Here is a 12,479-nt window from a genome sequence, read left to right on the forward strand (position 1 = left end):
GTAAATGTTCCCACTAAATCAAATAATGATATAGCAGGGATGCCTTGACTAAGGCGTTAGTCACAGAAAATTGCAATGTTAGAAAGAGCAAAGCTTTATACACCATCTCAGGACATAGTCAAGATGGTGTCGAAGCTTCAAGAGAAAACGGGAACATGAGATAGTTACACGAGCCATCACACTGGTACTTTACCTGGGGGGTTCATACAAACACTGCAGTAGATTTCACTCCAGAAAAGCTCTAAAACAAAAATCACCAGTGTGTTTGCCATGACCTGAGCCTCTAGACCCAGCACTGGGCCTGGACCATGTGAACTCTTTAAGCCAGTGCTGGGTTGGCCAAGGGCCGGTGGGCCTGCAACAGAGCTCCAGAGCCGGGTGTTCTTGACTCATGCCAGCAGGGCCCAGCCACCTCTGGGCACCTCACCATGTGTTTCATAATGGTCAAAACTGGGCAAAAATGGGAAAATATCCTTTTTGCTAAAGACAACCCTTTAGTGTTCAGGAAGGTATGTTTCTTTTATGGTTTTTATACTTCATATTTCTTATCTGATAGATCTAATTTTTTCTGTACCACTAAAAATTTTTTTAAGCTTAGATGCAATTGAATGCCCTTGTAATCTGATGTTAGAATTTGGAAGTTTTAGCTGAGGCACAGTCAGCCAAAAGAGGACCTATTTGAACAAGAAGCATTCAGTTTCAAAAAGAATCCCTCACTCCCATCAGCGGTTGAACAGGGTTAGGAGTTGGAGATTTAGGGAGCGCACTGCCAGCGCACCATGGCATCCTGAAGTAACAGCTCTCCTGCTCCCATTTCTCCTCTTCGCTTTCCACTTTCCAAGCCCACAGACATCTGACACTATCATTATCAGGCTAGATCGAAAGTGAGAGAATTTGGATAAGTTCTTTTCCTACTTCAGGCCCAAGTTGTGTGGGGAAAAGGGAGAGAAGAAGCTGAAGTTTAAATCAAATTTAGAGTTTTGGTTGTTTCTTGGAATGAATGCTTTGGCTATTGCATTGAGGGTGAGCACTTACCTTTAAAGGGATGTAAAGAGAGGCCAGAAAAATCATGGGCTTTCCTGAATTCTATTCAGAGGCAAGAGAAGAACTAGACTGCAAGGAAAATTTATAGGAAAGGAAAAGTGGAGATAAAAATAAAATCCTTCAAGTCATTCGACGTACTGGCTCTGTGATCACTAATGAAGTATGTGCTCACAGCAGGAACATGTGCAATATTAAACCTGCACAATGTGAAAGAAATCAGAGTGCTGACCGGGTGACAAGTCATAGGAATGGTGTTGGGCTTTTACTTTCTTTAAATGGTTTGGGTTGCTTATTAGGAAAGAGCTAAATAAAGCAGTGAAGCCTTGACTTATTTTCCTCTAACTCGACTGTTCTGGCCAGGAATGGTGGCATAAAAATGAGAGGAAAGCAAAGCCACAGAGATGAACACCTGAAAGAGCAGCGCTGTGGGAGTCCCTCCCGCGACCGAGCCATCGCTGCTTCCCATCATTTGATCTCTCTGTGCTCTTGCTCACCTCCTCACCCTGCTGCCACAGGCCGGGTGGAGGAATTGAGGGGACGTGGTTGCCTATCTTTGGCTGTGCTCTCAAATCAAATATAGCGATTCCTGCCATTGCTCTGTGGCTCTTCCCCCTCCCTTATTTGTATTAATGATGGTAACACATAGGTAGGATGATCCTAAAGATACTGATTTCAATTTCTATTTCCTGGTTTCAGACCGTGCGCAAGACCACGAGCCCTGATTTTGGTTTAGAAAATGGGGCTGACCAACAGGAGTGCAGTTATGCCATGACAGCTTAATTATCATCCCCTTATAAAGACGTAGAGATTTTAATTCTATTTCAAAGATGTTCTCATGACACAAAAAGCGGACATGTACAAACAGCAGCTAGAACACGAAATCCCTCATCACCCACTTCAATAGTGACGTTTCCAGCAAAGCAAGTCTTTTCAATCAAGCCGGGGCTTTCTGAGACCATCCACAAACCGCGCTCCATGGCCCTTTCGCCTTACCTCCTCACTGGTGCTGGAGAACCCTGGAGTGGTACTTTGAACCCGTGGCGCCTCTATGGTTGCAGTCATCCGCCTCTTGCTGCTGTCGCTGTAGTTTTCTGTAGTCCTGGTGAAGGTCTCTGTGGTATTCCTAATAAGGCTTTCTGGGCTATATGTAATTGCATTTAAAGTAGTGGGGATTTGAGGAGTGGTGTTTCTAGGGCTCCTCACAGAAACTTCTGCACCCAGGCGAGCTAAGGTAAAGAAAGGAGAGTTGCTAAGATCACCTTCATATATTTTATGAATTCTTCATCTAAAAACAATTTTACTTAGAAAAAGAAGACCTCTTCAAGGGTGGGCATATGGATAAATTTCAGTTATATGAAAAATCAAAGAGTGTGACAATGCTCATTCGCCCTGTCCAATTCACACATCCTTTATCCATCTATCAATTTTATATGCTGGAGGGAGAGTTGTGGAAACTGTGGTACAAGGTGAAAAAAACCTAAGCTCTGTGTAGGAGTAAAAAAAAAAAAAAGTCTTCTAAGCAGGATATTGTCTAAACGTTGTACCTTCTAATGCAGAAGTTTATTGACCTAGAGTCTATGATTCTTAGGGGGATCACTGAATTGAATCTCCAAAAAGTTTATACAAAATTCTGTGTGTATGTCCATGTTTATTTTTCTGTGGAGAAATTTCATGGCTTTCTTCAACTTCTCAAAGGGGTTGTTAAACAAAATACCAGTTTGAGAACTACGATAATAACTTGTCTAACTTCATTAAGATTGGAGATAACTGGGAAAGTAATGACAGCTGTCTAACCACAGCAAGAACTGTTTCTATTCCTGATTGTGTGAGCACCAAATCACAGGACTGTTGTTATTTTCTTAGTACTGCCCGTCTTCTGGAGGAACTGTGAATTAATTTAAAACTTAAGACCTTGTAGAATTAATTTAAAGCTTTGTTTTGCAAGGCTGAATTATCCATTTTACAAAATATTTATATTGGTTTATGAATCAGGATCACCTAGCCATAATTTTAAAATACGCTCTCCATCCCTTGTGGATCTTGCTAATAATGTGCAAATTCTGATGCGTAGGGATTGTCAGATTCAGCATTTCTAACAAACTCTCAGGTCATGCTGATGTTGTTGGTCTTTGGACCAGATTTTGAGCAGGAAGACTCTAGAGAAGCATTGTATAATATGAAGCAATAAGGATTTCTGTAAATTATAGGCAAAGTAGCATGTTTAAATGCTTCCATCAATTTCATAGTTCACCAGAGTTTTCTGGGATGTAAATCCTGCCAAATGATGTAGCCATGACCTTTAAGAGTTTACAGTTTAAAGACTGGCAGGGGAAATATTCCTTTTTTTTTTTTTTTCACTATACCTTTATCAGTTCATTCATTCAAACAACTCTGAGGCAACTACCATTTGCCAGGCAGGATCCCCTAAAGATAGCTATTAGTCATCACATTTTCCTTATGCTGGTCTGCCCTACTAGCCCCTTTTATTTAACTTCATTCCTTTGCATTCCAATATCAACCAGCTAACATTTCATATGCCAAGATGTATTAAGAAGAGGGGAAAAGACACAACAGGGGATGCTGGAGATTGAATCATGCCCCTCACTAAAAGCATGTCCATGTTTTAACCTCTGGCCCTGTGGATGTGAACCCATTTTTGAAGATATTACTAGTTAAATCGCAGATTTATTTGTGAATAGGATCTTTGAAGATCCTGTTTAGAGCAGTCAAAATGAATTAGGGTGGACCTTAATTTATATGACTAGAGTCCTAATAAGGAAAGAAACTTTGACATGAAAGTAGAAGCAAGAAGGCAGAAGGAGCCTGAAGTTAGGAGAGGAATAGACACAGCAAAGAGAAAGATTGCCATGTGACAGAAGGTTGAAAGCTACAGACTCTGGGAGAAAGGCTGCCGCGCAATACCTTGATGCTGGATCCCAGTGTGTGGTGGTTGTTATAGCAACCATGGCAAACTAAGGCAGAGGATCAAGGTAGAAGAGACTTTTTACAATGTAGCAAGATATAAATGTCAGCAGCCATCTTTAAAGTTAATGACATAATCATGATTTTTAAGCATCCTTTCTTTGTGTTGCAGATGGTAATGCAAAGTTCTCTGTACAGAGGGTTGCCAGATTTAGAAAATAAAAATATAGAATGCCCAGTTAAGTTAGAAGTTCAGAAAAACAATGAATAGTTTTTTAGTATTAGTGTGCTCCAAATATGTGCTAATACAAAGGTTTTATTATATATATTTCATATTTGGAACATACTTATGCTAACAGTTATTTATTTATTTGAAATTCAAATTTAACTGGATGTTGTATATTTTATCTGGAAACCCTACCTGTCCAGGCTTGTTAGATTTTTGGACATTCCTCTTAATTTCTGTTTGTTTTTCTCCTTCTAAATCCTGTACCACTATTATTGCTTTGAGGCCTAGTTAGTTTTTCTGAACATAGACCAGGAGATTTATTTATCACTGAGGTATTTTCTACGTGGACAAATCAAACTACACTATTAGTGAAATTCCTTTACAACAAACTTCAAGAAGCAGTCTTAATTCTGTAGTCTTAGGGTTAGATGCTTGAATGTTGCCTTAAGTAAGCAGATTTGCCTATTGTTGGGAAGTAAAAATTTCTGTATATTTTGGTCATGTTGAACTTTAGCCAGTGCTGATTCTCTGAGTTGACTACCACCTATGACAATTTTAGTTCCCATACCCTCAAATAAAAAGATTTAATGATTGGGTTAGGACAAAAACAACCTTCCAAATATGATTACCTAGCCTATAATTATGACATCTTAGCATGTCAACCTATGCTTACTCTTTTCACTAAGGAGTAGTTGGTATGTTTTCATCCTAAGAACATTTTTTAAATTAGTCATCTTAGATATTTTATTCAATGGATGAAGTGACACGTTCCCAAAATTAGATAAATGACCAAAGCACTCCAGAAATTTCTTCTGCAAATAGCATAGCTTAGTACCATTGTGTATAGCTTTGGGCTATCTTCTGGGAAAAATTTCAGTCTTCCATAATTGTCTTTAACTTTCCAAGTATATTTTTAAAGCACTCCAATCCAAACAAGTCCATTTTCCATTTTAAATCATAACCCTTTTTCCAAAGAAAGAACCTACAGAATATCCAAGTCTAGTAGCCCTTCAATTTGTGTCTGTGTTTTCAACTTGAGCTATTTAAGAAAAAGAAGTTTTAGCCTTGACATCCAATGTCCAAGTTTTCATGGATTTAAAAAAAATGATTTACGAACTTTGATAGACATCAGAATCACCTTTGGGGCTTGGTAGAAATTGAAAGTTTGACACTCCTGCTAGAAATTATGATTCAGTAGGTTTGCTGTGAGACCCAGTACCTACGTGTCTAACAGGATTCTCAGGTGATTCTAATACATATCTAAGCATAAGGTTTTATCGCATACACAATATGAGCCAAAGTTGAATACTAATCATTCCTTATGTGGGTATGAAAGGAGTGTAAAATAGATAACAGGGGAAAAAATCCATTATAGAAATATATAAGGGTAAGCAGACTTGGCCCAATGGATAGGGTGTCCACCTACCACATGGGAGGTCCACGGTTCAAACCCTGGGCCTCCTTGACCCGTGTGGAGCTGGCCCATGCGCAGTGCTGATGCACACAAGGAGTGCGGTGCCAGGCAGGGGTGTCCCCCATGTAGGGGAGCCCCACGCACAAGGAGTGTACCCTGTGAGGAGAGCTGCCCAGCGTGAAAGAAAGTGCTGCCTGCTCAAGAATGGTGCCACACACACGGAGAGCTGACACAAGATGACACAACAAAAAGAAACCCAGATTCCGGGTGCCACTGATAAGGATAGAAGCGGTCACAGAAGAACACTCAGCGAATGGACACAGAGAGCAGACAACTGGGGGGTGGGGAAGAAGGGGAAAGAATAAATAAAAAAATAAATAAATTTTTTAAAAAAGAGAAATATATAAGGATATCAAAATAAGTTTATTTTTCCATATCCTGAACTCCTTGTTGAAATTTAAAGAAATTATATGAAAAATAGTAGATCTTTCGATGTTTGGATATCTATGAATTCTTCTGATGCTCTTTAAAAATTAATACACATTTCACAGTTCATGAAAAAACAAGATGTGTTTTGACAAATGTAAGGAAAAGTTCTTACACAATGGGACAATATGTTGAAGCTATTTATAAAAAGCTTTATTGTACCACTGCTACTACATTGTTTCTGCATTATAACACAATTCCTCTTAGAATGCAATTCAAGGTAAGGTGGACCATCCTGGTCTGAAAAGTTTTAGCACTTAAATTACAAATAGCTCTTTTTATAGGGTGATATTGCCTGTCAGATGATTTGCAATGATTGCATCATATCAAGTTCATCCTTCCAATGCATTTTTAAAATGAGTATTGTGCATTGCTATTATTTAATTAATCTATGATTGGATCAGAAACAATAACAGAAATTAGATTTTTATATAATAATAAAGACAAAACACAATTTGGTAGTTTCCCACCTCTTTAAATAACAGAAATAATTTTAAAGCATTTCGTAAACAGAATAACTTGAATAAAACTCATTTTGGATATGGAAAACTGTACTTGGATTAATTTACTATATTGTTATATTTTATTCTGCAGGAAGATGACAAATATTATGTACCTTTTTAAAATGTGAAAAATCACCTGAAAAAAGAGATAAATAAAACAGAAGACACTTTAGAAAAATGTTGCTGTATATAAATATGTAAAATATGTTGAACAAGTTTGGCTAGAACAAAGATAAAATTAAAAGAATGGAATTAGTGGTAGTGTGAATAATTATTGGAATTTGAAAAAGGAATAATTAACATTTCAGAAAATGTATCAATGAAATAAGAGTAAGTTTAAAAAAAAAATCTAAAATGTGAGGAAGTGAATGTAGAAGTGAAAAGTTTGTAAAAAGAGGATGCCAAAGAGGGAGGATTTGCAAACAAGGAGAGAAAAACAAATATATAGGAAATCATAATCAGAGGTAAAAAAACAAAACAAAACACTTCCCAGAACTTAAAAAGAGACCCTAGGTTAGAAATAAAGTAAAATTCGTATTTGGGAAATTACATCAAGGCATAGCAGAGGTAAAAAAAAAAAAAGGAGAGACAGCGTAGTAAAAGACTAGCTGAAAAAAACCTCACTAATAGCAAAAATTATTTACCTACTATACTATGATACAGGTTGTCTTATGAAAATATGCCTGATTTATCCCAATGCCCCATGTTTTGTTTTGTATAAAAGGAGTGGGGAAATGGATGAGCTGGGGCGGGGGGTAGAAGCTAAACAGGCAGGATGGAAGAAGGAAGATGGCTTGGCAGGTCATGGTTCCTAGGTTGTGGGAGTGAGATGCTGAAACAAAGGCTCCTTAAACAACATCAGGGGAAAAGGAGGAGGAAGGTGGGTGGGGAACCTGGTGTGCAGGGCTCACCTGCCCATTGGGCACAAGAAACACAGTACCTGGGGCCCACGATATTTTTAGGATGCACAAAAATGATATAAATTATTTGAAAATCAATAGACAAAAATGACGTTTTAGAGTTGAAGAAAACGTTTTAATTTTTTCTTACATCAGGAAAAAAAGAAAATTTAGGGTCCATGAAAATCTTAAATTGCTTGAAAAAAAATTTTTTTTAAATGAAGGAAGAGGCCCATGAAAGAAAAAGTGTTCAGGGCCCCTGAAAGTCATTTGTGATTGACCTGGGTGTGCCCTGGTGAATTTGTTGATAGTCTCAGGTTGGAAATGGTTGGGGACCTCTGTCGGTACTCTGATGGATATTTTCAATTATCATATAAATAAATGGTAAATTAAAAGTCCCATGTTGTTATAATGATGCAAGGAGAAAACAAAGAATAAAATAGCTGTAACAGTCATTTTGGTCAAAGCAGGGTGTATGTTTATAAAAGACATTTTCTTTTCTTTTTCCTCTCCCACAAACTCTCTATATTCATTAAGCATTTCTGCCAACCACTAAATCAAAAAGCATCTAAAGAAACCCTTTCTACCAAGAGTAACGTGATTGCTTATCTTTTACATATTTGTGCATTTTATTTCCCACCCAAATTGCTACAATTAAAGAATTACTTAAATCAGCAATTATACCAAGCCTGACAGTAATATGGTTTACTTCATCAGCAAAATATCTTTTAGTCATTTCATTTGCTCAACCAAATTGACACATATTTGCCTGTCAAAATATGCCTGTCCTCAGAGAAAGATGAGATTTGAATGAATGGACCAGTAATAGGTGCTAAATAAATGTTTATTGGTTGGCTGACATCTTATATGCAATCTTACTGCCCATATAATATGAATAGTCTAAGTGAAAATAACAATTTTAGACAATTGTCCAGATTTTTATAATTATGGAGAGACTTGGCATCCCTTGGAGAACCTATCTGAAAATGGATGAAATTTTACACACTTCACCTGGAAGCCCACTTGGATGCACAGATTTTCTCTGGTGTGGTTGAAGCCAGTTTCAAGTTTAGTGCATTTTAATTTCGAGCATTATTTGCTTAGATTGGCTTGCAAATCAGTCATTTCCTTTGATTAAATTTCCCTATTTCTCAAAGAGATATGGCAGTCAAGAAGTGCATTATCTTCCCCATCATGTAGATGCATAAATATTCAGTAATAAGGCCCCTGTAGCCTTTCCTATCTGCTTGTGGGCCAAAACAATTCCCTATTAGAATACATGCTACTTTTGTAATTTTTGATGGGTTGGCAGGATAGAAGAGAAAATTAATAATCCTGATTCCAACAGTGATTTTCCTCAGTGGAGTCCTCAGTTTTCCTGTATTGTTTCTTACAATTCCGATATTCAATATTTTCTAAAAGTTTAAACATTATTAATTTAATCAATATATATTGAACTTGTACTAAGGGTAGCTCTACCGGAGATGTAAAGCCTGTTCTTAATAGGCTTCTAATACAGCAATTTAGTTTTGCTAGCAGCTTTCCCCCTGTGTTATACAAATAATTTGGACATGAGAAATGACCTTTACAAGTGAATTTTAAGTGTACTTTCCTGGAATGTATTAATACATCAGAAGCTCCCAAAGTGTAGGTCAATACAATTTTCCCTTTAAATTATAAGGTTCAAGCTATACCAGAAACCCTCTACTTATAAGTGTAGTTTCAAGAGTTTGTAAATCAGAGATTTGTAAATCAGAGATTTGAATCTCAGAATACAATTTACCCTTATAGTAATAAGACTCCTTTTATAAAAGGCAAATATGTGATTATATAAAAATACAATGCTATTAAATTGATCAAAATTCAGTTTTCATTATTCTTATTGCATTATTGATAATTGCCTTGTGTCAATTTATAGAATGAGACTGATGAATGATATAGAAGGGATTTCTAAAAATTATACCCAATACATGGACTCAAAGGATATATCTATAAAATACAACCCCAAAAGATATGGATGAAAATTGAGTTCTGTCAGTCATCTGTTGTTTTATTGACACATTGCTAAAAGTATGAATGTTTCTAAATATCTGGATATTTGGCATATGATTGATAAAATAATAGATTGATAGAATGATATTGTTCAATTTTTTTGCCAGATATGCTGGCATGTATTACTGTTATGACTCAAAATAATAGCTATAGGGCTCTGCTTTTTTCAATTGACTAAAAAATTTGATATTAAAATAAAAAATTCTGACTACTAGGTATACTCTTCCTTTGTCCACAATGAAGGCAAGCAGTGTACTTTTTGGCATAAATTTGGAAGTCAATGGGAAGGGTCAAAATCCCAAATCTATTCTTTCTTCAACTTGGTTATCAGTCATGCACTGCTGTGCCTGGTTCCACAGACACAACCTGTTTTATTAATTCCAATTAATTAGATCTGGTTAAATTCTGTTCTAGTCTATTTGTCCCATTAAAATGGTTGCTTTAGGAGGTTTTAAAGAAACATAAACTATATGAAAATAAAAAAGATCAATTTTACATTTTTGTCCTGAGGAAAAGCATTGCAGCAGTGTTGGTTATTTGAGAAACCTGACTCTAGCAGGTCCTTCATGCAAAAAAAAAAACAAACCCTCACACTAATTTTCAAATTGAACTTCAATCCACTTTGAAGTCTACTCAATTCATCCTGTTATAAAGGAACTCAGTGAACTAGAGGAAGAAAAAGGCAGCTTGATGAGAATGGAGGAGAGCTGAATATATCAATCCCAGTAAATCAGTTAGCAATTGGGCAGTCAGGTTTATTTTGAAAACATACATTGTTTGAAAATTATCCCTAAAAAGGCATTTTAAAATCAGGGTAGCTTAATGTGATATGCTGGTAAAGATTTTTTTCTTTCTAGAGAAAGGATACTTTTTCCTATTTACACTCCATTGTAACGATCTATTTACATATCTGTCTAAGGAATGTGACGTACTTAGTGATTCTCACCTTGGTTGCACATTAGAATCACAGGGGAAGTATTTTTACAACGTAATGTTTGACTTTATTGGCCTAGAAGGTGAAGCCCAGCATCAGTAGTACTTAAAGGCTCCTCCACGTGTGCTTCTCGTGTGCAGCTCGGGGTAAAATGACTGGTTTAGGGTGCTTCAGTTGTTAGCACAAGGTCTGGTACAGAGTTGATGTTATATAAATATTACTTAGATCCTTGAGTGAAATCTTGAATGTTTCTTCTAAGAAACAAATATGAAACATATGGTCCAGATTTAGACCTTCACAGTTATGCTCTCTTTTACTGAAGAAGTTAATAAAATTCACATCCTATGGATGAGCAACATGTATGTTTGTGCTCTACGAATTATAGTATTTAGTTATCAATGCTTTGAAAAGGGACATTTGGAATCATTCAGTATAAACATATTCGGATATTTGGTTAATTTTTTACAATGTCTTCTCTGAAAAAAGAGTGAGTTTTCATGTTGTGTTCACTAATATCACTGTGTTTTTAACCAGTGTTTAGGGCAGAAAAAGATCTATTAGCTTATAATTATGTTAAAACAAAAGCATGTATTGTAGCTATATGTATTCAAATATGATAGTATTTGTACAACAATTGTACAAATTTTAACTCTGCATTTCCTAGAAGTCCATCATATTTTTTCTAACACACATTATTGGGGGCATGTTTTGGATATGGCTTGTCAGTTGTTAATCACAAATGATCTGTTCTGTGCATTTTATTTTGGAAGTTTAGTCCATCATAAGATATGTTTATATGAGGGTCCAAGGAAAACCTTTTTCCATTAATTATCTGTCTTGAATACCTCTCCAATGGCCATATCTACTTTTTATAAGTTCCAATTAAAAGAATCTTCTAAATAAAGTTTAATTGGTATTTCAAGGAGAATCACATTTCTTATGCATAACTAACTGTACAACTGAAATATTTTGATTCTATGTTGTGTAGGACAGGCCTTGCTAGATGAACCACAGAAAAGGAATTGTACAAATTCATGCTATATTCTGCATGTTCTCTCATAAAAATGGAATTTTCTAGTTGAATTTTATATTTTTATAATATTCTCATAGAAGAGACATTGCAACTGTAATTCTTCTATTGTAGAAGAGGCTATTGCATTCAACTGGCATCTAATTAGTAATTGTTTAATTTATAAAATGAATGACAGAAAACTGTCCATAGAGCAGCATGCTGGGAAGACACAAGCCTCAAAAATTAATACCCTAGAAAGAAATTTAAGGATATAATGGATGCTGATCCCCAAATGGGCTATGGATCAAAACTATTTTGGGAGCTTTTAAAAAAATGTCAAGTATTATGCCCAAATTCAGGTTCCCTGAAACAGAACCTGGGAGGGGGCAGTGAAGGAGGAAAGGGAATGAACACTGGAATTTTGTAATTTTAATAAGCCCCACCCTCTCATGGGATTCTAATATAGCCAGCTAGGCAATGGTCTGTGGTCAAGGATTTGGGAATCACTGGTATAATGGAATGTGTACACTGGACAGAATGTTAAGAAACTTGGGTTTTAATCATAGCTTTGCCACCAAATTATCCGGGACAATTCATTTAACCTTGTCAAACTTCAGTCTCCATCATGAAAGTCTTCATTTCTACATAATTTCTCCAGTGATTTGTAAGGTCCATTTGAGTCCAATATATTGTGATTCTGTTAGTTTTATTTTTCATGACTTCCTAAAACAACCCTCTAATACAGGAATAAATAATCAATAAGTTGTAAGTGAAAGAGAGGATTAAGCTCATGTATATTTACAAATAAAAATTCCTAGCTCAGAACTGAACTGTGTGCTGGACCAGGAGTCTGTATACATGCATACAAGTTTTTACACATATCCATCATTTAGATCATATCCATTAATGATCAACGAATTAGAATATTCTGGCTGTGGCTGTATATTAGTTCTTACCATTTCAAAAATGTTACCTCCAAAAGGT

General features: G+C 36.1%; 1 protein-coding gene across 2 annotated transcripts in view; it reads right to left on the reverse strand.

The window, feature by feature from the left end:
* The window catches only part of PTPRB (protein tyrosine phosphatase receptor type B), a 122,070-nt gene that overhangs the window by 107,356 nt on the left and 2,235 nt on the right, over window positions 1-12,479 (reverse strand). For both annotated transcript variants that reach the window (XM_058308423.1, XM_058308421.2), the window contains exon 3: window positions 2,038-2,270. In XM_058308423.1, the coding sequence (XP_058164406.1) occupies window positions 2,038-2,270 (233 nt within the window). The remainder of the gene's footprint in view (window positions 1-2,037; window positions 2,271-12,479) is intronic.

This window comes from Dasypus novemcinctus, chromosome 12 (assembly GCF_030445035.2).
Source record: "Dasypus novemcinctus isolate mDasNov1 chromosome 12, mDasNov1.1.hap2, whole genome shotgun sequence".
Taxonomy (NCBI): domain Eukaryota; kingdom Metazoa; phylum Chordata; class Mammalia; order Cingulata; family Dasypodidae; genus Dasypus; species Dasypus novemcinctus.